General features: G+C 48.4%; 1 protein-coding gene across 1 annotated transcript in view; it reads right to left on the bottom strand.

The window, feature by feature from the left end:
• Nucleotides 1-26659, bottom strand: part of Ubr4 (ubiquitin protein ligase E3 component n-recognin 4) — a gene marked incomplete in the record, with an annotated part of 113505 nt that overhangs the window by 36384 nt on the left and 50462 nt on the right. The window contains 29 exon segments of the mRNA XM_055611124.1: nucleotides 547-632; nucleotides 1146-1296; nucleotides 1681-1843; nucleotides 2410-2655; nucleotides 3067-3145; nucleotides 3912-4139; nucleotides 5496-5645; nucleotides 7469-7678; nucleotides 8589-8705; nucleotides 9172-9279; nucleotides 9838-9934; nucleotides 10936-11110; nucleotides 11657-11794; nucleotides 13229-13333; nucleotides 13700-13877; nucleotides 13988-14118; nucleotides 16469-16580; nucleotides 17385-17506; nucleotides 18427-18567; nucleotides 18657-18740; nucleotides 19530-19704; nucleotides 20487-20621; nucleotides 20929-20992; nucleotides 22113-22145; nucleotides 22877-23093; nucleotides 24239-24455; nucleotides 24754-24917; nucleotides 25315-25516; nucleotides 25847-26018. Of these exon segments, the coding sequence (XP_055467099.1) occupies nucleotides 547-632; nucleotides 1146-1296; nucleotides 1681-1843; nucleotides 2410-2655; nucleotides 3067-3145; nucleotides 3912-4139; nucleotides 5496-5645; nucleotides 7469-7678; nucleotides 8589-8705; nucleotides 9172-9279; nucleotides 9838-9934; nucleotides 10936-11110; nucleotides 11657-11794; nucleotides 13229-13333; nucleotides 13700-13877; nucleotides 13988-14118; nucleotides 16469-16580; nucleotides 17385-17506; nucleotides 18427-18567; nucleotides 18657-18740; nucleotides 19530-19704; nucleotides 20487-20621; nucleotides 20929-20992; nucleotides 22113-22145; nucleotides 22877-23093; nucleotides 24239-24455; nucleotides 24754-24917; nucleotides 25315-25516; nucleotides 25847-26018 (4200 nt within the window).

The following is a 26659-nucleotide window of genomic DNA, read 5'->3' as shown; positions in this document are numbered from 1 at the left end:
TCATTAAGACAGCATAATAATCCACAAACTTTAGCAACATCTTCTTTTCAAAGTTTTTCTGAGGCTGACAAGATGAGTCAAGAGGGAAAAGGAGCTTGCTGAGCAAGCCTGGCAATCTAAGTTCAATCTCTGGTACCCACATTAAAGGGGAGGGGAGGAAACGGACTCCAAGGGCTGACCTCTGACCTCCACATATGTGCCATGGCATGCAAACCCTCAGGCATCACAGGCACATGTGGGGGGGGCAGGGTCCTTTTTCTTTTAATAAAAGAGGAAGACATTTCTGTGAACTTGTTGTATCTCATTAGGTTAAGTTCTTGAAATCAGCCCTTCTGCAACTGCTCACCAAAATGAATTTGGCAATTACATCTGTGTGACTTCTGGAGCCCAAAGGCCTCAGCTCCATAGGAGAGAGCTGAAGATCAACTAGCTGGGGTGACCACACCTAAGGAGCTACTCAGTTCACACACAAGCACTTTCAATAAGCAAACTACTACTCAAACACTGTGATGACTCTTCAAGTAGCAGGAAGCAAACAAGGCTCACTTGTAAATGTTGGAGTTGGGATGGTTGGTAAGAATGTGGTTTTGAGTCCTCAGAATCTCCACGGCCTTCTGTGAATACTCCTTCAACTGAAACAGAATTCAGGGAAGACAGATGCTGGTTAAAAACCTGAGTCCTGGGCTCGAGAAATGGCTCAGCGGTTGAGAGCATTGGCTGCCCTTCCAGAAGACCCTGGTTCAATTCCCAGCACCTACATGGCAGCTCACAACTGTCTGGTTTGTAACTCAAATTCCAGTGGATCTGATTCCCTCACATAGATACCCGACACGTGGTCTCTCTCTCTCTCTCTCTCTCTCTCTCTCTCTCTCTCTCGGGGCGCCCCACCATTCCCCTTTCTTTCTCTCTCCCCACCATGTCCTGTTCTCCCACTCCCTCCATACCCACTTAATAAACCTCTGGCATAGAAAAAAAAAGGCAAATTATACTTAACAATAACAATACTGTAACACTATGTAACACAGATTTAACAATGGATAGATTCAAGAGAATTTGTATGCGGAGATGGCTATAATAATGTTATTCGCTCAAGAGAAAAGATTCCATATGACAGACGGAAGGTAGGGGTGGGGCTTCTTTTTTACCTTCTTCTCTGTCTGCGCAGTTTTCAGGGAGAAATAGCCAAGTAGGTCCACAAACTGGGCAGCCTTCCGACCATAAGCTGGGAGTTCCGGCCAGATAGACCACATGAGATCTAACAAGAGCTCCTGCTGAGCCTTGCTGGAGTTTCTGTAGGTAAATGGCAGCAATGAGAGGCCTTTCACCACCATGGCCCCAAACTGTGTCTCTTCCCACAGAGAGAGGCATAGAGCCATGCGTCAGGATGCCAGTGTCTTGTGGCGCCTGATAAAGCCAGCAAGTGCAGCACCATCAATTTACTGTCTTCATCCAATCTTACTCCAGAGCACAAGCCAAATGTCATTTCAGGAGTTTCTGTGCACAACCCTCTGAGTGGACACTGGCTCCACCAACAGCATTAGCTTAGTAGCTACAAAGTGGACAGGTCAACGAAGAGACCTCCAGAGCTTGAGATCAGCACAGATACTGGCCTAGCGATCATGAGCATGTAACCAGACCTCAGAGCCAGCAGCCCCAGAGCCTGCCCTGGCCCACCTGTAGATGTGCAGGGTCAGACAGTGGGCCTGCCAGCGCACTGAGGAAGAGTTGGACTCCAACAGGAAGCAGCGCAGAAACTGGATCAGGGTCTCCTTGTCCGCGAATCTGTTCAGCTGGTTCACCAGAGCTGTGCACAGTTGGTCTTCCTGGCTACCCGAGCTCTCACCTGCAACATCAGGGCAGGACCAACTCACCCAAGGGCTCAGGGTCTTACAACCAGGTGGAAAGGAGGAAATCTATCTGTTCTTAAAGTGTCTGCTAAATGGTTGGAATCTGCCAATTTTCAGTTTCTCGGGGGACAAATGGTTTGGCCCTACTGGTACATGAACCACTCCACTACTTCAAGTATAGTACAGTAAGCCTGGCACTGAAACAACAGGTACAGCAGCGGTCTCTGTAAGTAACAGTAAGAGCTGCTCCGTACTCACTTGGGGATGGCTAAGTAATTCAGTGTTTCTTTCACCTACAATCGTCTGCCTCAGGTCTTCGAGAAGCCAAAGGGGACGGGCTGCCCAGCACCCTCAGTGCACTCAGGTTTAATACTAAAATGTTCAGCCTGCCCTGGCCATTCTTGTTTCTAACTCAGAAAGAAAGATGTCTCTTCTGCCCTGAATGGAAACGAGACCAGGAGAGCGTTCGGATGCACCAGGGTGAAAGTCTTTCAGCACCTGCACCTAAACAATGTACTCTGGGAGGGCAAAGTACCCCTTGAAGGGCCACAGTGACTCTCACCGTCTTTCTCTTTTTCCTTTTCTTCTTTCTTGCTCTTTTTGGTGGAAGATTTGGACTGAGTTGCAGCTTGTCCAGAACCAGTGGCAGCAGGGGCTGAGGAGGAAGCTGCACTGGAGGAACCTGTGGAGGCTGCCAGGGCCGCAAGTACTTTGCTGCCACACAGAGCACAGGAGAGCAGCTGCAGCAGCACAGGGGACACCCCCTCGTCCACCAAGAAACTCACTTGCAGGAGGAAGTACAGGACAGCTGTGAGGAAAAGGATGAAGTCAGCTCCGAAATGACTGAGCTACTGAGAGCATGAGCGAATGACTGTGGGATGGGACAGTCATTTTCTCCCCCAATTCTCTCTGCTGGATGTTACCAGGAGCAGTGGAGTAATGGCAAAGGGTTGGTGTGACTGTGCACTGAGGGCATCCAGCCCCTAATGCCTCGAGTAAGCGAGTTCTACACTCCTCCGTTCTCCATGGCTTTATTGCCACAGTCAGGAAAGTCCTGTTCTGTGCTCCTGGTACAGGCCCAGTTTTGACAAGAAACTCTTGTCACTGATGTTCTGGCTTGTGTTCTTTGTTATAGGTTGTATCTTCAGGGCCCATTCACAACTTAATATAGAGTGCTCTCCGCAGAGGCCACAGTGGTAGCCCAGGGAGGATTGCTTACAGTCATCTTTGATGCAGAACTTCTGCCAGTTGATGGTTCTCTGGGCGGCAATCTCGGCACAGGCCTTCAGATGCTCCATCTGAAACAGGAGCCAATCACAGATGAGTGAGGCCATCTGCCCGTGAAATAACATCGGCTACTGTGTATAGCAGTCCTGGCTTGGGACTACAAAGTAACCCTGGTCTTCCATGTGAGGCAGGTGTCCCATGGGTTGGCTGGTGGAATGGGAGCAGGGCCCATACACACTTGGAGCTTATACACAATGCCCCTGTCTGCTTCCACCCCTCTACCCTCTCCTGACCGACCCCCCCCAACCCCGCCTTCAGTTTTCTGGGAAGCTTCAGACTACTTACTAAGGCAAAGAAAAGCCATGCCCTGAGAAGCTGCAAAGCTCTTCCCTTCTTTCACAATAAGAACAAGGACACTAAAGGAGCAAGCTAGGCTGTCCATAACACCAAAGATGAGATGCTCAAACGTAAAACACTCCATTTACTCTGTCAAGTTCAGTCTCCTTTAGGCAGCAGAACATGCTTATATTCAAGCTTCTTTAGTACTTAAGGACAAAAACCCAGTTTACCAGTCTCTGGCTGATCTTATCTGTGATACAAACAAATGACCCTTGTAAGACCCTCTACCACTTCAGAGGTGAGGAACCCTGATGGTTCAGGTAGGAAATTCCAGACCCTCAAGCCAACCACTCAGTGTCAGTGGTTTTCCTGGTGCTTGACCCAAGACACGGTATTCTGTGAAGTATTTAAAACCCCTGCACTGCCCCTATACTAGGCCCTCCGTGGCTGAGCCTTATCACATGCCCGCCCCAGGCCCTATCATCCCAACCCTCGTACCAGGCTGATGAGTGTGTCATACTGCAAAGCAGAGCCAGAACTGGCTGTAACAACACTGGCCCGGAGGAAGATGCCCTGCTCCTCCAGCAGCTTCTTGATCCCACGCACATGGGAATCCAGGGTGTGCAGGTCTCGAAGCTGTCGGTACTTCTCCTTTGATCCACAGATGAAGAGCAGAAGTTTTCGGACTTGGCGGCGGACGAAAGGGGTCTGCTGGATCATTAAGTACTTCAGAGACAGATAACACAGTCAATATTATTCAGGGACTGCAGAAAGCTACAACTGTTTCTGTTGTTGTGTTTTACCAACTATTACTTAAAAATGTTAACAGAATACAAGCCAAGTCATATTCATCCACAGGGGAACTGGGTGGAGGTTGGATTCCCACAGAGGCTTCAGGTACTGATCCCTTGTGTAAGATGGTGTTGAATTTGCAGATCACACACCCTTCTATCATTAATGATCTCTAGATTGCTCACAATGCCTGCCATGGTGTAAACATTCTGTACGTGGTTATACTGTGCTGATCAGGGAATGCTAGCAAGAGAAGTCTGTAAATACTCAGCGCAGTTGTCATTTATTTTTGGTGGGTGTTTGGTCTACTTGGCTATGTCTGTGGGTGTGGAAGGCATGGATATTAATGGCCTAGTGGGTCAACGACTAGCCATACTGGCCTCTGAGGAACTTAAGAATTCCTTAAAGGGATCAAGAGAAAGTAACACAGAAAGGAAAAATTTTAACCGGGGTGAGGGACAACGAAAAACTCGTGTTCTTCCTCTCAAGCACTTAGAAATCTATAAGGGAGCTGGTCTCCACACCAGCCCAGTGTGAAAGACTCTACTTTTCAGGTAAGGAGTTGGGAAGGAGGCAGGGCCTCCAAGTGGCACTGTACTTTCCCAGAGCTGATTGGGTTACTATACTGGTTAAACTGGCATCTCAGCTCCAAACCACTTCACCATACTCTGCTATGAGGCCTGACTAGAATTGGGAAGCGTCAACCACCTCTTGGTACTGCACCCTCCTTCTTATTGTCTGCCACTGGGGGCCCTAGAGGAAAGGTGAAGGCAGGAGGTATGGGCTAGCTCAGCCCCTCTCAACGCCCAAGACAGAAGATCTAGAAAGGGCTCTCATTAGCAGCTTTCCTCCACACCAGGGTCTACAATGCATCTCATCTCGTGAGAGCTCCCAGGCACCAGAACACCCCTCCCAGAGAGCTATGACCAAGATGATGGGCCTCTTGTTCCTGGTAGGGCTGCTGTGTGGCCACAGTGCTCCCTCATCTGCTTGTTTCTCAGTGAGCGATTTCACTTGTCACCAGTCTCCTCACTGCATCAACGTGGGAAGGAAAGTAGTATATGTTCTGTCTTCCTGCCTGACTTGAAAGACTGAACTGGCTGCCAACCCTACACACACATTCTTCAGTGTCACTCACTCCACAACACATTCCAAAGGGGCAAGAGCAGGACCTAGTGAGTGGAAGGGCTTTGTGAGGGATAGAGTGAGGATTAGGAAGACACCAGCTCACAAAGGAGAAATCACAACTTATCCCGCCGGGAGCAGGACACTGCTCAGAGCTTCACTCACCTCAGAGAGAAAGTAGAACCAAGAGTGATCAAAGACAGGAGGAGGAATTCGAGAGCTGGTGTCTGCGATCTTTTTGATTTGGTAGGGAAGCCTCAGGACCATTTCTGTGAGCAGCTGAGTATAGGCCTCAAAAACGTCAGCAGCATGCCCCTGGAGAAGAACACTGTCATAAGAACCTGGGCTTACTAGTCTTCCACAACCACAACCAGGAAAAGGCTAGATAATCACTAACCATTAAGATGCCTTTCAAAGCTGAAGTCAAAATTCAGTTACAGAAAGACCCAAGGCTCCTGAAGACACCTTAGTTCGTGCATGAATGACAGAAGAGACAGAGCATATGGTCCTTAAAAGTTCTGACAGTTGGGTAACAAGATGCCTGAGCAGATAAAGGCACTTGCCACCCAGCCTGATGACCTATGTTTGATCCCTGGGATCAACACAATGGAAGGAAAACTGACTTCTGAGAATTGTTCTCTGATAACTCCCCCCCATTCCTGTACCTCTCTCAAATACCCAAGAGCATGAGAAAGGGGTGGGGTGGGGGAGTTCTTGTGTGTGGGCCGTACATCTGCACAACCATACACACTTTTTTCAATTATAATAAAAATTTTAACTTTTTAAGACTGATTTTACGTTATGTGTATGAATGTTTTGCCAGTATGCATATATGTGCACAATGTGTATGCCTGCTAGATTTCCTGGAATGGGTTACAGATGGCTATAAGCCACCATGTGGGTAGTGGGAATTGAACCCAGGTCCTCTGCAAGAGCAACAAGTGTTTTAACCACTGAGTAATCTCTCCAGTTCCCAATTACAAAAAAAAAAAAAAAAAAATCTAAAAAAAATTGTGTCTGTAAATGCCACGTGTATGTGAGTGTCCAGAGGCCAGAAAAAGGTACTGGATCCCCATGAACTGGGCTTTCAGGTGACTGTAAGAGCCCAGCAGGGGTGCTGGGAATGGGAACAGAACATGTCCTGCAAGTACAGAAAGTGCTCTTAACTGCTGAGGCATCTCTTCAGTCCCAGCTAAAAAATTTTTCTTAAGACATTATGAACCTGGAGAGATAGCTGCTCAATGATTTCAAGTACTGGCTGCTCTTCCCGAGGGCTCATGTTCAAATCCCAGCATCCACAGGGCAGCTCACAACCATCTGTAACTCTAGTCCCATATATCTAACTAACACCCTCTTCTGGCCTCCATGGGCACTAGCCATGAACATGGTATATAGACACACATGCAGGTGAAACACCTACACACGTAAGTTTAAATAAATAAACGTTATACAAAACTACCAGTTATTTAAAAAGAGAGGAAGACAGAAGTACATGCAGACTGACATTTCTTGCCTATTATACCCCACCTATTCAAAGCAGGCAGCTGGTCTACCCTCCTGGCTCCACTAACTGGACTCAAAGGGAGTGAAGTGAACAATGATTACCACTGATGATGTACTGTGCCAGGCTACAGTATGCTAAGTCCTTTATAAATATTATGCTGGCAGTGCTCATGATGCTGTGGAGCAGGTATAGTAGCTGAGGCCTAGTGAGGCTGGGTAGGATCTCTCCAGGCTTCCTGGCTGGAGATAGAATTACATGAGATTTCCTTTTTCTTAGGCTCATGTAACCAGAGACCCATCATAGCTAGCATGTTCACAAGGTACGTGACATACAAAGGGGGATATGATCCATTGGTACTCATGTCACCTTGTCTCATGGCACACCCTCATGTTTTCCCAAGAAGTTTCATGTGAATTGAAGTAATTGATTTCACTCGTTTCCTCAGGCTTACAGAGAGGCAGGAATCAGAAACCCTGCAGGGGAGGCTGAATGGGGGGAAATAGCTATCTGTTACATCATACTGAGATTAGAACCCACTTCTCTGTGTGGCTCCTAACACTGGTCTTCCTAGCTTTACTTATGGAAGACAGAGCACAAGGCTCTGAGGAGCTGCCTCCAACCAGAGAGGCCTCACCTTCACATACTGGCGGAGAAAGAATGGGCTCATATCTGGTGGGGATGAAGTCGTGTGTGGTTTCAGCAGCTGGCTGGTGGCCACAGGCTCCTCATCGTTCTGCTGGCTCTTCCAGTAATCCAGCAGAGACTTGAGCACATGGAGGCAATAGTCCACGGCCCCCGAACTCAGCAGGGCTGCTGCTGTGGCACTGGAGATGAGGGACGATGACTGAAGAGGGAGGAAACACACAGAGCAGGCAAGGCTGTGTCGTAAATCAAGCTCAGTCAGATGGGCAACACCACACAGACGTCTTAGGATGGGCCCCGACAGACATGCTGCCATCACTCTGCTGCACTGCCTAAAGCAGTCAACCAGCTCTTTGCAACAACTGTAGCTGGGAGAAAAGAAACACTAGTGCTCAACCTGACCTCACTACACCTCTTTCCCTCCAGAGGGAAGCCATGACCACCTTTCCCTCCACAGGCTGGACTTCCTCCTTCCCCAGAAGCAAAGCAAACAGCAGCTCATTTGAAGGAGAGACAAAAAGTTCACTCTCGGCTCTTCCTGGCAACTCCACCCTCCCAGTAGAGCTCTTCCAGAAAGCCAGCCTCCAAAGAAGATGGAGTGAGTGATCGCATGCATAAGAAGCAGGAAAGAGCAAAGCTACTGTACATAAGACCATTAGGAGAGCCTTGGAAATCCCAGCAAACCCCACAGCTCATAAGCTCATTAAGATTGGACGCAGTTCAGCCCCGATTTCCACCGTCTCCGCTTTCTGCTAATCTCATTTTACCACACACACTTGGCTTTCTCTCTACTCTATTACCATACCTTATAGCAACAGAAACTGGGGATCCTCTTAGCCACTCTGTGCTTTGCAGAACAGGACCTTGCTTTTCAACAGTGGAACCTCCAAACCCTTTAACCCCTCCATTGGAGGGATTGCTGTTAAGGGCCTGAGCTTGGAAGGGATTCCGAAAAAAGGGAAAGTTCTGCTCCTGAAGGGGGAAAGACTTGTACTTCCCTAGTTGAAAACAGTCTTATTCTAATAGAGGACCGTCACCTCTGCCCTTAGCCCTGTGCTGACCACTCCATTCTCTTACCTTGCCTCAAACCCATAAGCTCAAAGCCCAAATACCTCACAGATGGAAGATTTGGATCCGGATTTGGTGCGGGACATGAAGACACTCAGAAGTCTCATGACGACCAAATGGACTTCATTCAAAGGGCTGCGCTCATTCTTCTTGGAGACATCCTACAGGCAGAAGTAGAATCCCAGACACCTATACTTCCTCTAAGCGCCGACAATACTAGACCCCATGCCTTTTAGCACTGAAGAGGGAAGCAGGCTCCAGTGGGGCTGAGGGGTACACCTGAAGCAATGAAGGCTATTGCATTCAGAGGCCGTAAGATATGAACGACAAATTCAATGCTTTAACTTTGACTTCACTGAGCTATAAAAAGGACACAGGGCACAAGGGCAGAGACTTTGTCCTGGCTGTCATTTATACTCGGGATCTAAAAGCACAGCAGGGTAGGGACTGCACTCACTATTTTGAGTCCTCTGGACTAGAAGCCAATGAAGAATGAACCTGAGAAGAGCTCCCGGATAATACCACTCTCACACTGCCTCCCACCCCACAGCTGACCCTGGTTTTCCACACGGCACACCTTTCCCCAATTAATCCCTGCTCTCCACAGGGCACGCTTTTCCAGTTTACCTTTTTGTCCATGCCCAGCTCGGCAATGAGCTGGGCGAGCAGGTTGTCCAGGGCCCCCTTGTCTTTCTCATCTTCTCCATCCAGATCTGTAGTGAGCATCAGGATGACCTAGAATGCAGAGAGCAACCAGAGAGATTTCTGAAGGCAGAAGGGTTAAGCATGGGTGTCACGAAGCAATCCTGACCCCACTGACTTCTATGCCCCAGCCTGAGATGTGGGAGGGCGACCCAGATCCCCAGTCTGCCCCAGCTTAAGTGCCCAGGATTGTAAAACTCACCTGTGCCATCTGGGACACCACTGAAAGGCTTTACAAAAAAATTTATAAAAATAACTTGATAACTAGAAGTAGTGTGGAAGTGCATCACCATATGCACTGTGCTGATCTAAGAAATAAAGAGCAGAGTGTACTCTAGTACATAGGACAGAGACAAAAAAACACAGACTGGCTGCTAGAAGCCTCTTCCTCCTGGTTGTCAATTGTCTAGCTGGATGTCCATGGGCATCCCCTAACTACAGCTATAACCTGAAGGGCTGCAACCTGCAGCTCAGGCTGCACACCATCCTTTTGTGACCTTAACAGCAGCCTTCCGAGGCCTCTGAAAGAGAAGTTGCATTGCCACGGGTAGCCCAACTGTAACTCAGTCAATCAGGAGAACTGAGGGATACCTGCATGTATGGAATGGCTCGGACACCTCCAACGTTTCGTAACTGCGGTAGTGTCTGCAGTAATCTCTCCAACAGCATCAGGCGAACCATGTGTAACCTGAAAGTCCAAGAAACGTACAGGAAACATGAAAGTGCAAATAAGACCCAGTTGAGTATAGCTCCTGCCTCCTGCTGCCGAGGCCAACGAGGAGCTGGATACGTAGGAATAAGCCTAGCATGTTAAGCAAGTGGTACATCCCTACAACCCATGCCAGCACCCTGGAGACTGAGGCAGGAGAATCTGATGGAGACCAGTCTGGGATCTGCGTGAGTTTCAGATCAGCCAGCTATGGGTACTTAGTGAGATCCAACGGTAATAATAATTGTAAAGGTGCTATGAACAACTTTATGCCATAAACTGACAGCGTCAACATAATGAACAGATTGTATATAAAACACAAAATGCCAAACCCGATTTATAAAGACACTGAAATTAATTCTCTATCACACAAAAAATGATTCTGTATTTAAAAAAAACAAAACAAAAACAAAAACAAACAAACAAAAAACATTCCTTTAAGAGAAACCCAGAAGCAGATCAACCTTTACTGGTTAACTTTTCTAAAAATCTGTCTGAGAAATAAATCTTATACAAATTCTTCCAGACAAGAAAAGAAAAGTGAAGCATGTTTGACTCATTTTATGAGGCTAAAACAGCATCATGACAAAGATACTTCAAAGGAAAATTCCAGACCTTAACACACACTGGCAAACCAGGGTTAACTTGTGACCAGGCATTTATTTCCATAGCTTGGCTTAATTACAGTAAGACCAACTAATACAACTGAAATGGCTGTATGAATTGTCTTACACTGAAAAAGGAATACAGTTTTAAATAAAAAGAACACAGCCAACTGAGCACCTTCCACAAGACCGTAAGATCTCCAGCTAGACATTAGACCGAAGCATGCTGGGAGCCACATCACCCTGATGTCAGCAGTGCCTGGGGAAAAATCGTGGATACTTGGAAAGACACACTCTTAGCAACCACCACTCCATCGCCCAGTTCTGAAATGTTCAGACAAGGAGGCCTGGTGACAGTGACAGGCTGGTCCTGACCTGTTGCTAGTGTGCACATCTCCTTCAGCTTCCCCTTCACCTTCTCCCTCAGAGCCGTCTCCCTCCTGGTGCCCAGTGGCGGTGCTGATGGCGCCTGTGCTCGAACTGACACTTCCTGGTCCAGCCGGGTGGCCCTCAGCTGTGGCATCACCATATGCACTACTTCGGCCAGACACTGAAAGGAAACAATTTAAGAAGCACACATCAATTCCCAAAGTTGGCCTTGCTGGGAAAAATGTTAGGTTTCAATTGTTTTTGGTTGGTATAGCCCTGGGCCCACAGTGCCCTTTCAGTTTTCACCTTTGCAACCTGCAAAACTGGCCTCAGCCTCAGCTGCAAGACTGCTAGCATATGCAAACCTCACAGCAGCTGTACTGGAGAATGGCTTACTTAATGGTGCATTCCCTCAGAAGACAGGTATTAAAACCCATAGGAATACAGGCCGCAAGGTCATATCACAATTATTTCAATCACCATTTAGATATAAATATCACTGCTCTGTATGAACTGAGAGACACCATGAAATGTTTCCATACTAGCCACTGGATGTTAGTTCCAGTCACTGAACACTTGGCATTCCATGGCTGATGTCAAATGAACTCCACCAGACTGTGAGTCCCCACAACCTCTCTCTGCAGAAACCAATCACAGTAATAGGTAGGGATTCCTACCTTGTCCACCACCCCCGGCCCTAAGAGAGCAAGACAGCCAGGCACATTACCACTGTGTTCACCAGCCACTGAATCCACTGCACTTCCCCCGCTCTCTGAGCCCACGCTCCCGCCATGGTCAGCGGGCGAGGTCCGCAGGGTGGAGCCATCAGTTGCTGCAGTACTGCCCTCATCATCTGAGGCTGGAGCTGAGAGAGTAACGAGAGCTGTTACAAGCACAAACCCCTCAACTGGGGTGAAAGCATTAGAGCACACTGCAGAGGACACATGGCAGTCTGAGTGTCCAGAGGGCAGAGAAAAAAAGGGGATCTGCTTTGCCGACTAATCGACAAAGGGACAGACATTCTACAGGGTCCACTGCCAACAGCACTCAGACAGAAGTGAAAGCCCAGTTCATTGGGCATTTCCTTCGCTGTTATAGGACGTGCAGATTCAGTAAGATTCTGTGACACAGACAATGAGTTTTCTCACTAAATGCTTCATGGTCACCATTGTCTAGGTGTTACTGACACCTACTGAGAGACTCAAACTAGCCATTGCCATTCAGAGCACAGAATTCAATGAGATTTGCTCAGCAATCCATCTGCTGTTATGAATCACTTTATCATGAGCTCGAGTCAACCGTTTGATTTTTGTCTTTTTGGTTTTGTTTTCAAAATTTTAAATCATATGGCCCAGAGGAGAGCTCATTAGAAAATTTCACACCTCTTCATCATCCTCATCAGATGCTAATAATGAAGCAAGGAAATTCCCCAGAGACAGCCACAGCATCCAGGATCAGGGCTGAGCTGAGACAGGAGGAAAATGCTGGATGAGAAACACAGGGGAGGAAAGCCAGGACAGCCAGAGAGCATGACAGACATGACCAGCACAACACGACCTCGAAGCTTGAAGTAACAGCAACTGAAGAGACCTCAGAGAAGCGAGAAGCCATGGCAGCAGGCAGGGATAGCCACTCTCGCCTTTTCTTATCTAAGCAGGCTAACCCTCTCAAAAGAAAATAAGCAGATGTAGGGATGCAGCAGTCTGAGCAAGTGTCCATCCCTTCACGTCTGGGTTAATTTTCAAAGCGTTTCTCCCATGTGCTGCTGCCACCCACAGTTTGGTCCAGCTCTCTATCCGGAATTTTACCAGACCAGGAAAGAGACTTAAAGACAATGTAAGTGAATGTTTCCTATAGGCTGAACTGGCCACAAAACCTCTCTCCCAAGCTCACAGGTCTCTGCTGGCTACTAGTGCCTTCAACTGATTTGCAAATGAAGGCTAAGAGCTAAAGGTTTAGCTATATTTCTTGTCTCTTTCCATACTGTCTTAACATGTCAGAACTCTAGCTAAATGCTGTAAAGCTAGTCTTATGGCCCATCAGCCAACATGATGCTCCCAGGACCTCTCCTTGGATATTAGCCATAGCCAGGCAGCATGCAAAGTGTGAGGAAGTGGAGCCACAAGCACTGATGCCAAGCTGCAGCACTATGCCTTCCAAAGCACATGGCTAAAGCTCCAGCAGAAGCAGGAAGTCCAGGATGGCCTGTCAAAGCAGCTGCCCGTCACACTCTCACAGCACTGAACAGGGCTGCAGGGTCTTAGGGCCCTGAGCCAAGCTCCTTGCTGTGGACAGTTACCTGATGCTGTGGTGTCAGAGAGGGTTCCTGCGTCCAGAGAGGAAGAGCTGGGTGCCTGGCCGGACAGTCCCAGGCTCTGCAGGCCCAGGGCACTGCTGCTGCTGCCTGGGAAACAAGTGGAGAGTGAACATGGGGTCCCCGCAACCCCATCCACAGCACTGCCTTCGCCATCTGCTGTCCTTAGGCGTCTATAAACACCAGCACATGACCCCTCTGGCCACTGCTGTCCACCCACCAAGTTCAGTTAGATTCAAGAACCATCCATCCAAAAATCAAACAAGCAGTATCTATGAGACTGGCTTCTGGCCTAGAACTGTCAGAGCCAACCCTCACTCTCCACCTGTACCTCTGAGCAGCTCTCACCCAGATCAACCTCTCCCCCAATTGGGGACAAACTAAGTCAGCAGGGCATCAGTAACGGCCATCCTCTTTCCTGTGCAAGGCTGCTGTGTTCCTGGCGCTGCCTTGTACCTTGCTGGTCCTGCTGCAGGCTCAGGGCAATGGCTAGTTCAACCATGGTCTCGTCATCTGCATCAGGTGGGATGTCCAGCATGGGAGGAAAGCCCTCGGCACCTGCCAGCAGGGCCTCCAGGGGAGAGGGATTGCCATTGTTGACATTTTCAGCTGTTTCCAGGACCATCGACTCAGACTGCAGAGAGAAAGCTCCATCAGTGTCCCGCAGCAAACAGTAAGGCTGTTGCATAGGAACGAGAGGGGAGCTGCAGGCTCCTCCTGACCCTCTCCGGGTGCCAGACTCACCACCATCTCAAAATCACCATGGTCCACCTCACTCTGTTCCTGGCTCTCCTGACGGATATGACCACCATCGGGGATGCCTGATGACTGCATTTTCTCATCTGCATCATCATCATCATCGTCGTCCTTGTCTCCTGAGTCAAAGAAACTCCAGTAACCTAAAGGTGCTCCTTGATATATGTGATTGGTCACAGAAAAAAAAAAAAAAAAAGCGCCTAAAGACAGGCCCCAACTGGCACCCTGCACTCACAGGGCAAAGTTGTAGGCACTAGGCTGGAGGCCTACTTCTGTTTTGCAACTAGCAGTGTGTGAAAGATGATGATCAGCAGTGACAGCTTCCCCCCACCCCACCACCCCCCCAAAAAAAACAGGAAAAGACTTCCATCCCAGAAAGGATGAAAAACTGAGATTTCACAAAACAGACAAATCAAATACCCAGGGGGCCCCACAAGCTCCATTTCTCAGAGACCTTTGCTAGGACAAGGCTAGAACTCAAGAGGGTCAGTAGTGTTCCCACAGCCTAGACTTCATTCTCCCAAACAGCTTGGTCTGTAAGATTTTCAGACCGTACAATTACTATGAGAAAAAACAAAACTAACATTGAAATCTGAAGCCATAGACTGGAAACTGAGGCCACTCTGACCAGGCCTACTGGATTCCATGTCTGGGGGAAGGCTGTGGAAAGCCCTTCTACTAAGAAAGAAGCCTGGTGAAATCACAGACTGTTAGAAAAGGACAGAGGCTGCCTTCCACTTACCTGCTGGGTTGCTAAAGCAAGTCCTTTCTTAGAAATACTAACTTTCCATACTGTATGGTGTGTGTGTGTGTGTGTGCGTGCAGCTATGTAGAGGCCAGATAGATATCAGATGTCCTCCTCTGCCACTCAAGTGATTCGGTTTGACAGGCTGCTAGTCAGCCCAGGCATCTGCATATCTCCTCTTCCCCAATGCTGGGGATCTGAACTCAGATCCTCATGCTTTCAAGGAAAGCACTTTACCAATTGTGCCACCTTCTAGCCCACTCTACAGTAAGTGTTATTCTAGGTGTCTGAAAGTTACAAAGTCTTATACACTCCTCAAGATATGCACCACAGGCTGGGATACACCTCAGTGGTAAAGCACTGCACATGCACGAGGCCCAAGTTCAACTCCCAGCACTGCAAGGAAGACATGACTGTTCCTGATGGGCGCCAGCTACTGAGAACCTGAGATGTAGCTAGCCCACGTGGAAACAAGCCATACACTGGATTTCAAAGATGGTATCACAAAATGCAAAGCATTTCCATAAGTTTTTATACAGACTCCATGTTAAAACAGCAATATATTACATTATACCTAAACTTACTGTAACTCACTTCTCTTTATTCTTTACAAGTGTGTCACTAAGTTTGACATTTGCTACCTAATATATTAAGGGAATTCCACTCAGGACTCCACTTAAGAAGCAATACATCAGAGTGTTAATAAAATGATGAGATTGTGCTAAAAGTAGTTATTTAGTTGCTCTAAATAAAAAATAAAATACATTTTATGTTCAGTCATTGTGACTACTCTTTTTACATTTACTATTTATTTTTGTGGGGCATCACAGCACATGCACAGAAGTCACAGGATCACGTTAGTGGTCTACCACATGGGTCTCACAGACCAGCTCAAACTCAGGTTGTCGCTTGGTGGCCAGTACCTTTACCACTATAGCCTTCTCACTAGCTCTCACTGTGAGTTTCTAAACTGTGTCTTTTAGGTTTGGGAGACAAGGGCCCACCTGACAGCCTAGGCTGGCCTTGAGCACTTAAGCCTCCTGAGTGCCAAGAATGCAAGCCCAATAGCAATATATTTTTAAAATTTTAATTATTAACTAAGACCCTGACTTTATTTTAGAGACAGGGTCTTACCACAAAGGCCTAGGCTAGCCTCAAATTCAGTGTCTGTCCCATCCATCCTATGCCCTCCTCCCTGAAACTTGCCCAACATCACAGTGATTTTTAAATTGTCTTTATATGTGTGTTTTTTTTTTTTTTTTTAAGTGGCTTTTACAATGCTTCAGGCAAATATAAGCTCTTCACCCAACCATGTGGGAGCTGGTAATGCAGACACTATGCTGTGTCCTGAACAGTTTACCACGACACCTTTATGTTCCCATGACTTTATTTTATGCTACCTGTATGCATTCTCTTTCTTTCTTTTTTTTCCGTGACAGGGTTTCTCTGTGTAGCCTTGGCTGTCCTGGACTGGCTTTGTAAACCAGGCTGGCCTTGAACGAACTGACATCTGCCTGCCTCTGCCTCCCCAAGTGCTGGAATTACAGACACGCGCCACTATGCCCCTCTTTACCTGTGTGCACTTTCACACACCACCCTACAGTATTTAAGGAACAAAAACCTGAAAGCCCTTGGTCAACATGAGCAGCACATCCCAAGGTGGCACCTCCTTGTGGGCCCACTGGTCCACCCAGAGTCCAGCCTTAACCCAGACTTCACATTACCCATCGGAGTGTTGCTTCGGGGGGAGGAGGGCAATGTCACATGTCTCCGCTTGTTCCTGGGCCTGAGGACTCGAATTAGAGCTTGTTTACAGGAGAAGCTCACGGCAGGGTCCTAGGTTGGAAAGGAAGGTGTCACGCTTAAGCTATCCCATTGTCAGCCAGCGACTCCGCCTTTTTCTCTTGTTAACCACTGACTCAAGGGACAAGTCTGCCTACCCACGCCTGCGTCCTCCTGGCCAAATGGAGCAGGATGGAGCAGACCAGCCTCTCCAGACTTGGCACAGTAAAACTATCCACTACCTTCCTGTTAGCTGCAAGGCCATCTGATCCTGAAGCCACTTTGGCTCTCTATAAACGAGCTCTGACCTCTCATCACATAACCCTCATGCTCCTCTCTACCCCATGCCACGACAGTGCTTTTAACAGGTCTTCTGTAATGAGCACAATGACACAGCCTTCACATTTTAAACAATGCTTACTCAGCACTAATTCTACTACAGGCATCAGACCGTTCCCTGGGAAGAAAGCACTGAATAAGGATCAAGTCCTTCCCTCTATAGCATCGTTAGAATTTGCAATCACTCATTTCCATCAATTTTTAAAAAGATTTATTTATTTTACGTGTATGAGTGTCTCGCCTGCATATAGATGTGTGCACCACCTCTATACAGTGCCCAAGGAGCTAAGTGTGTCAGATCGCTTGGTACTAAGAGTTACAGGCAGTTGTTACTCACTATGTGGGTGCCGGCAACTGAACCCAGGTCCTCTGGAAGAGGAACCAGTGCTCGTAACCACTGAGCCATCTCTCCAGCCCCTCCCATCATATTTTAAGTCTACTTTACTTCATTAGGTTAGCTACTCATTAAGGCTACGCTCCACATACTCCCAGGGGCATTTGGGCTGTGCTGATACGTACAGGACACAACAGCATCTGCATGTAGATCTTGGCTGCTGTGTTGATACAGTCCAGCTCGCAGGTACAATAGCCATGGATAATGTCTACCAGCGCATTAACAGTGGCTTCAATATGAGTAAGGCCTAAATGGAAGAAAAGAATCATTTGAAAATCTGTTGTCAAAAACAACTCTGGATCATTGAAAGCCTGAAACAAAGCACAAATTTTGTGGCTGGACAAAAACAGGCAAACACACAGCAAACCAAACCGATGAGCCTGTCAGTTGTTCTCTAAGTGTCCTAGAGCCCTTGCAGGTCCTGTGCCAGAGAAGCAGGAATCGCTGTAGACGGCCACAGACAAGGCAGGGAAACTCAAAGTGGGAGAATAATACCACCCTGTGCCCCCCCAAACCTGAGGTGTTGGCAAGGCAGGTCTCTGACAGGCCTTTTAAGGTTTAGCCCTCCAGTGCTCGACAAACACCCATGGACCCTGGGCATCTCCTCTTCTCTTTGGCTGTGGGGTCCTTCCTCTTCCCCAACTTTCAGGAGTGTGACACATGAGGGAACCAAGGCAACAGCAGCTTGGAAATGAAAACACTTTCATGGCTGGTTCTACATTCCTATCTTTTAAACTGGCTCTCAACCAAGTCCTTCACATACACTGTTTTTAAAATTAACAACCACAGTGAGGCGTGATGGCACATGCCTGTGATCCCAGCACTCGGGGAGGCAGGTGGATCACTGAGAGTTAGAGGCCAGCCTGGTCTACAAAGGAAGTCCAGGACAGCCAAGGCTACACAGAGAAACCCTGTCTTGAAGAAAACAACTACAGAACCGTCTTCCTCCCCATGTGAACTATGCAATCCCACATAAAGGAAGTAAGTGACACACACAGACATAGATAGACACACACACACACACACACACACCTAATTCCCATGGGAAGCAACACACTGAGCTCACAAATGTCTCTCTGTACTTCCCTGGAGGAAAAGGTCACACTGCTCAAGACTTTATACCTACTTCACCGTATCAAGATCCAAGTACCCATGCTAACATGATACCTGGCAGGCAGGCAGGTGCCAGGAAGGCATTCTTGGGCTTAGATGCATGGAGTTTCCAGAAGTGGTTCACAAGCTGAGTGATGAAACTACAGCCATCTCCTTCCACCTGTTTCTGCGGTTCTTTCCCCTCATCCGCTCCTTCTACGCAGGAGAAAGAAAATTATTAACGATGGTAAATCTAAGACAGAATTTAATTTGTTTTAAGGTTAACTCAGGTCAAGGAAGCTTGCCTGCGGAGGGAGTTTCAAGTGGGGCCCCAATCAATATGCCAACTATCCCTAGATTCCAGCAGGCACATCTGGGAAAAAAACAGTCTGGGAAAGGAACATCACAGAAAACATTGTGTGTTAGAATTAGATAGAGAGGGGAACATTCAGGATCTTTACAGCAGAGTCAAGGATCTTTACAGCAGAGTCAAGGATGCCTGTTCCAAATGTTTGACTAAACCTTGGCCTGAGATTCCTCTAGAATGATTCTAGGACTGCACCGTTAGAAGGACAGACAAGAAAGCAATGACACACAGGAATTCACAAATGACAGGGACTACAGAGGCAGTAACAAGCTCTTTTAATAATAGCAGATCAGGTTTGGTACTAAGGCATGGCCAGCCAACATGAGCAGACATGATGAAAGCCATGTCCAGCCAATGTGAGGAGACATGATGAAAGCAGCACTGAGAGAAGCCACTGTACACACTGATAAGGTGCCGGGGTCAGAGCAATGCCATAGCACGCAAGCACACTGCCTCCAAGTACTAGGGCAAAACTAAGCTTAGCTTCACCCCAAGAACATGGCCCTCTGCACCGCTATGCAAAGTGATACAATGTAAGAAAATCCTATTCCCTGCCACACTTGTGCTGTGGCACCAGGGTGAAACCCAGCTTAGCTCCACCTTTAATCACTTAACAGACCAGCAGATGTTCAGAACACTAAGTAAATTCAAGGATGGTCAATTTAGTTAAAATGGGACAAGGTTAGAGGCCCTACAAAGGGAACAAAATTATCTGTCATCAGAGCCAACAAGAATAGGAAGAGCATGACAAGAGGGCAAAGAAGGTGCATTAAGCAGGTTTCAGGACCACGGCCACGTAGGCCAAGTTCACCTGTTTCCATCTGGGGCAGCTTTGACTCCGTAAAGTGCACAAGGTTGTTAGGACGAGTGACGGCAATAGAGCGGGCTGTGATCACTAGCCGCTGGAAAACCTCAGGGTCCAAGTCCTTGCCTTCTTTGCTGGATGTGTTGAGACACTGCACAGCTTTGCTCAGCAAGGCCTGGTCCTATAACACAGTTGGGTCACAGAGGGTCAACCGTAGGCAAAGGCGGGGCACTAATGCACAAAGAGGGCTGGTACCTCCTCTCAAGAACTGTCACCAGTTATCAAAACCAAATCTTTAGGCTGCCCAATCCTCAATTGCCTGATACAGAGTCAATTGTCTTTTCAAAGTCAATAGCCACAAAAACAGTTTCATGGAGTAATGGGAAGCTAGCATCCACTCAAGCAACACAACTGCAACAGCCAATCATTTCCAAGGATGATGCTTCTAAAACACTCAGCACCTTTCCTCCCACTGGTCTGAACTGCCGTGTTTCCCATCTACCCAGCGTGGCCTGGCTTTCCTCCCTCAGCAGATACTGGCTTCTGGAGGAGACCCTCTGGGCCCAATAATAACCCTCACTGAACAACCACCTGCCACATATGTATGCCTGTCACCCCAGCTCACAGCTAAGGGCACAGAACCCTAGGCACATTCCTGACCTCCCACTCTCTCCTACAGAGAAGCAGCCACCCACACCCACTCTCTTTTTTAAGACTTGCTAATCCTGTTACAGGGACATAAAAATTAAACAATATGCTGGTGGCCCACTAGATGGCTTTCTCAGTCTAGAGGAGTATTCATACTTCTCTCAGGAGAGCCTAAGGACTCTGATCTCAGTGTGAGTTCTTTCCTCCTGCTTGCTCCGCTAGGCCCTTGCTTTACAGATGAAGAGCCAACTTATCTGGCTCCCATCAGGACAATCTCTGTTTCTACAGAAGGCCTTCCAGAGAGGGAATGGTCACCTTGTGGCTGTGGTAGGCCGAGCGACTGGTGTGCAGGCTGGCCAGGAGGCTCTTCGACTGCTGCTGGACACTCACTGGTGCTGGTAGGGAAAGCAGCAAAGTGGCCAGCTCCTGGGCTGCATGCTTGTTTCTCTCCTGAAAGACAGCGGGGTTATCACTCTCCCCCTCAGGGCAGCGCAAATCATCTGTCTCTATCTGTCCGCCCTTGCCTCTTTCCTTCCAGACCAGCAGGGCTGGCTTACCCACCCCTGACTAGAAAGAGCAGAAAAGAAGATTTGTAAACTATGACCCTCCTATGACATAGGTGCAGCAGCTCAGGGATGCTTTGCACATCAAGATTGTGCTGTCAGTGTTCTTCAGCTCCGAGGCAGCAGGCCTCAGCCAACAACCCTACTTCCTGCCTCATCAGAAAGCTCCTGTGCGCTTTGAAGAAGTAACTTGCCTTCTCGATGATTGGGCCAACAGCAAAGCAGCTTTCCAGGGCTTCCAAAGAACTCACAACCAGCCTGGGGAGACAGAAAGCCTGGCTTGAGTACAAGCACTGTTCTCTCTGCCTCATGTCAGCCCGGTAAGCTGTAGTTGTGAGGACCTTGGGGACAGCTACCGAATGCCAAATACAAAAATCAAAGTACAATAAGGCCTGCCACAGGCACGGTGCCTATCGCTGCCTGTGTTACAGGCCAGAAGAAACCTGGCTCCTGCTTGGAGATCAACCTGAGGCCATGTTCATAATCCGCCACTCAAAGACGGGGCTTTTCTTCCTCAAAGAGGATAAATGCGCTTCCTTCGGCTGCCTGTGGCAGGGATCCTGAGATGGGCTTAAGTCTCAATGCAGCAGTGCCCGAAGCTCAGGTGCTCAGGGATCAGCAGGCAAAGGGAGGCACAAGGGAGAAGTTAAAGCCATCTGTTTACACTGGCAATGTTAAGGTTGGGCTTCTGCTTACACAGCCAGGAAAATGCACACGGGCATTTCCTATTGGCTTTAAGTGCAGGAGCAAGCAAACTATCTTTAGATGCATGCCAGTGGAACATTTAAAGGATCGTACAAAGCATATTTAGAACATGGAACTTCTCCATTAGGGAAGAAGCAGGAAGTCCAGCCATTAAACAGTATCTATCAGATAGCATGCTCCAGGCTTATTCCTGTGAATTTAAGTGGCACAGTAAAACGACCAACATCCTGACAGCTGTGGTCTAGACAGGAAAGGAAAGCACTGAGAAGGGAGCAGAGTGAAAAGGAGCCTGAGTAAAGGAAGGCGCCAAAGACAGAGTGAAGATGGAGGTGGCACAGGCTAAAGGGAAGTGGAACAAGCTCCAGGAGCTAATGAACTGGCAGGGCATTTCGCTCCTCTACCCCCATCCCTTCGCATCCATCGTACAGAATGAGCAGCAAGGATGGGTTAAGGAAGACAGAGCCGAGAGGCTGATGTGGCCAACACCAAGGGTGCACTCACAGTCCCAGGTAGGCTCCAGTTTACACATGGAGAGCTCTGCAGCCATGCAATGACCAGAACAGAAAGTAGCAGGACTTTGGACAGAAGCGATCAGCGCAAAGCCACACCAATGCGGACGCTGCTCTCTGACACACACGCACTCGTGCAGAGAAAAGAAACAGGGCATACTAACCGGTCCAGCTTGCTTAGGGACTCAGTTTCAGAACTTGGGGGAGAAGCAAAGGGAAAAAAAAAAGGAAAAAAATGTGAAGCTCAGAGAAACCTAGAAACACATCCTAAGCAAACGATATATGAATGGGGGGAGGGGGAAGAAAGGCAGAAGTGGGGAGGCTGCTGGTGGGTGCAGCATCTCCAAGCATGGCTATCTCAGGGCATACAATGTAAGAAGCTCACTCTTACATCAGGACTGCTTCATCTACCATGGCAAACCAGCAGCCAGCCAGCACAAAGAAGCCAAGCACGTGCTTTCGAATGTCACGTGGGAGGTCTAAGGACACTGCACTCTCTTGCAAGATGCTGCAGCAGCCTCTCTTGCTGGCAGTGTTATTACCACAGAGTAGCAACTTCCACAGAGAAAGACGAGAAGATGATGCAACTGGCACAGAGGGAGGATGTTTGCTGATGTTTCAGCCTGGATCCTAATCTAGAGCACAGGCATAAGCACTTTCTAGTCCTTGGCCTATGGCTATCCCAAGCGCTTATGGAACATTAAGTAAATGACCAAGTTTCTGCCTAGACAGATATCCAGCATTAGATACCTCTGAGCCCATTTCCCAGGCTCTGTATGCATATTTTAGGGAGGAAAAAAGAATGTTCCAGGGACTGTGTGACCACTTGACAGCCAGAGACTATACTTGGGAGACTCAAGACATAGAAGGGCTCTGCAGCTAGTGCAAAATGGTTAAGAATGAAGCCAAACCCTGCCAACACTGGTACCTCTCCAGGACAGTGCCACTGGTCGTAGTTGGAGCGGCTGAGTCACTCTCCCCAGTGCCATTGCTCTGGGTCAGGTTGGAAGGGCAGATGTTGCTGACGGAGGCAGAAGGGAATTCTTCTGGGGGCTCATCGGGCCAGCCAAACTGCTCCTTAGTTTTGCCATAAATTTTTACAGCATCTATCATGGTGACACCCGCTGGATCCACCGAGGCGCCAACTGCAATAAGCAAGAAAAGCCTTTAGGAAGCATATACTAGGAGCTCACAGCACCCTTCCAAGGCAAGGCACAAAGCAGTCAGGTTCGGATGCAAACCACATCCACCTTGTCACTCAGAAACCTGCCTGCTGAGACACTTGTAGCCCAGCTACTGTCAAGTACACAAGGCAGTTCGATGGACCACAGTCTGATGTCTCCCTCAGCAGAGACCACGATGTAAGGATCCTGTGGTGGCCACCTCCCGTCCCTTCCTCCCAATGGTATCTAAGCACTTCCTTTGTTCAGAGGATAGGTCATCACCATCCATACAAACAGCAACTATTTCTGGAAGAAAGAACTTCAGCAAAGTGGCCAGTAAGTAACAAAGAGCACACAGGCTCAGGGACATGGAAGAAAGCCTGAGGCTAGGGATTCGCTCAGTTAAGTACTTGCTGGTTCCACCCCTACCACCACATAAACTGGCACTGTGACACACGCCTCTAATTCCAGAACTCAGGAGAATCAGAAGTCCAAGGTCACCCTCAGCTATACAATGAGCTCAAGGAAAGCTTGGAATACAGGAGACCCTGTCTATAAATGACTGACTGACTGACTGACTGACTATCTGAATGAATGAAAGAATAAAATGTAAAAATGAGCTAGGGATACAGCTCAGTTGACAGAGCATATGCCTCCTGATTTCATGAATTAATCTTGCCTCCTCTGACATAGAAGAGCTCCATCGATGAGGCCAATGCAACACCAAAGAGAAGAGCTAACTGAACCTGCCTTCTCTCTAACACACCTATTCTTTTTAAAGGGTCTAAGGACACTGGGTTGGAATCCCAAATACTCAGGAGGCTAAGACAGGAGGATCCCAGGCTTGAGGCCTGTTTGGCCAGTTGAATGGGAGACCCTGTTTCAAAATAAAAAGTTAAAAGAGGACTGGTGTTACAGCTCAGTGGTAGAGCATTAATTTACCCAACACGCAAAAAGTCCTCGGTTCAATGCAATACCATCAATAAGGAAACAAGCAAGTCTCCCTTCCTGGCAGGTGCCTCTTAGACCTCAAAGGGAGAACCAGGGAGAGCAGGGAGCCCTAACAGTAGAGAGCCACCTAGTGGTCATAACAGAAGGCTGCAGCCTGCCCTGGGTGGCTGACTCACTGAAGAGGCTCAGCTTCTTGTCAGCTTGCAGGGCCTCCTCTCTGGTGAAGGGGAAGTCAAACCAGCGGGAGCGGCTCAGGTTAAGCTGCATGGTTCTGCCAAAGATCTCGATGTACGATGGGGCCCGTTCAATTGCCTGAGTTCCAATCTGGATCCGCATGCCTGTCATCACCATAGTGCTGCTGTTGTTACTAATCTCGATGGTGAAGCCACCAGGCTGCACAGACAGAAGTATATGTCAGAAAATCGCTAGTCCTTTCTCCCACATTACCTCAATGGCTACCTGGGGAAGACCTAATTTCTTTGAACTCCATCCAAATCATGTCATGACAGACATGAGAGGCAGAGTGCCAGGCTCTGACCCCAAGCACTAACCACCCCCTAGTGCCCTGTATACAGTAACCCTGCTAACAATGGTGGGAGTTTAACAATACTGCTTGTTGACTGGTTTGTTCAACAACACTGCTCACAAGAATGCTACCCACAAAGTGAGCCAGCCCTGTGTTGCTCCTCACCTTGGTGTTAGCCACGTACATGCCAGTAGAGTTCAGCCTGTGCTTTATCTGCTGTGCATTGTACACCTGCAGGAGGTCATTACCACCAAACTCCACATCTGTCAGTTGCTGGTTGTGTTCAAAAAAGTCGATGGGGAAGGTCACCTGGCTGGATGTGCGGGCTGCTGTGGGGAACAGTACCAGGTTGACAGAGAGCACTGCTATGTAGTCTCAGCACCTCTGCTCACTTGAAAGCTAAAGACTGCGGCCCTGCTCACACACTCTGCTCTCTAACCAATCAAGATTCCATCATCTGCCCTATCACAATGCTTACTCAAGGTCAGCTCTCCAGCATAACCCTTAGCCATGTGACCCACTACCAAAACCTGGCATGGGTATGGAGTGTCAGCAAAGTGGGCAACAAATGGTGGTTGCCACATAGGCCTGTTTCAGAAAATTGGCTAGAGCTGACCTCGGAGCCACCAAGTGCACAAGTAGGAGGGCCAGCTCCTGTAACCATCCCTCTGTCACTATCTAGAAGACTGTTGAGCCCAGGCCTATGAGGTTCAGGCGGGGCCTTACTGATTGTAGCTGTTTTGCGCTTCCGCACAGGTTTCATGACGCTGATGACGCTGCTGGGCTGCAGGGACGGCTGGAGCCAGTAAGAGGTGTTCTCCACATTGGCCATGTAAATGCGCAGGCTGCCGTCCTCACACAGCAGAATCATGGTTGTCCGTTGCTGCTCATTGCAGGCAGTGTGCCTAATGGCAACCATGTCTTGGATCTGGGAGGAGAGGACAAGGGGGGCAAAGAATGCTAGTTCTCACTCCAGAATAAAAACCTCAGGCTCCGCAGGTGGGTCAGGGTACAAAAGGGCAACAAAAGTGGCAGCTAGAAGAGAGAGACAACTTCCATCTGCTTGTTTCTTAAGATGGGGGCTCAATATATAGCTTAGGCTGGCTGGCCTCCAAAGCCTTAATCCTCCTGCTTCAGCCTCCCCAGAGCTAGAATTATGGATTTCTGCCACCATACAGAGATGAGAAAGTCTTTTCAAACTGCCAGAGATGGAAACGGAACAGATTCCTAGGTAGAGAACTGGGGAAGGGGCACTGACCTTTGCTTTAGCAGGAAGAGTCTTAATCTCCTGGATGAGGAAAGTGTCTGGTTTCACCATGACCACCAGAGGCACACCAGTAGTTTGCTGGACACAGCACACCAAGCCAGGGTGATTCATCACCTCAGACCACTGGCAAAGGGCAGGAGAAGTCTTACTGCCACCATTGGAGCTGGAGACAACAGCAGTGGACATGGTGTCACTCCCCATCTTCCAGTTCCTTCCTTAAAAAGACTGCCCTAGCACAGTAGAGGGTGAGCCAGCCCAAGGGCATGAGCGAGGGAGAGCTGGACCTGCCCCTCATCTGCCATGTGGAGGCATGGAAGAGGCAGAGAGGCCCTCCTCTCCCCTCCCCTCCTCTTGCCCCTCGCTGCCTGTTGCCTGAGCAGCACAGCAGAGTTGAAGCTGATCATAGGGTAAGAAAGCAGGAAAGCTGGCCCTGCCCCTTGTAGGCTGTGGCATTCGGTGAGCTAGCCAGGGCAGTGTGCTAGAGAGCTTACCCTGGTGGTGTGGATGCAGGAGAGCTGGCAAGCTGACCAATGAACTCAGTTACCAGCCAGCCCCAGATCCAGGGATTTGAATTGGCCCACCCCAACATCTACCCTACCTATTAGCTACTTTAGCTTATTAAGGGACCAGTCCTATGAATTCAAAGCTACAGGATCTCCATGACACAGGGTAACAAAAGGATATGAGAGGAGTCCTGGTAAGGATCCAGTACTGATAGTATAGCATAAGGCAGGGCCTTGAACCTGACCAATGACTGGCTCATTGCAATGAACACTTGAGAGTAAAGATGTGGAGACATCTTTA

This window comes from Psammomys obesus, unplaced genomic scaffold (assembly GCF_907164565.1).
Source record: "Psammomys obesus unplaced genomic scaffold, mPsaObe1.curated_primary_1811, whole genome shotgun sequence".
Classification (NCBI taxonomy): Eukaryota; Metazoa; Chordata; class Mammalia; order Rodentia; family Muridae; genus Psammomys; species Psammomys obesus.
Note: the sequence above shows the minus strand (reverse complement) of the source record. Positions and strands in the feature narration are given on the sequence as shown.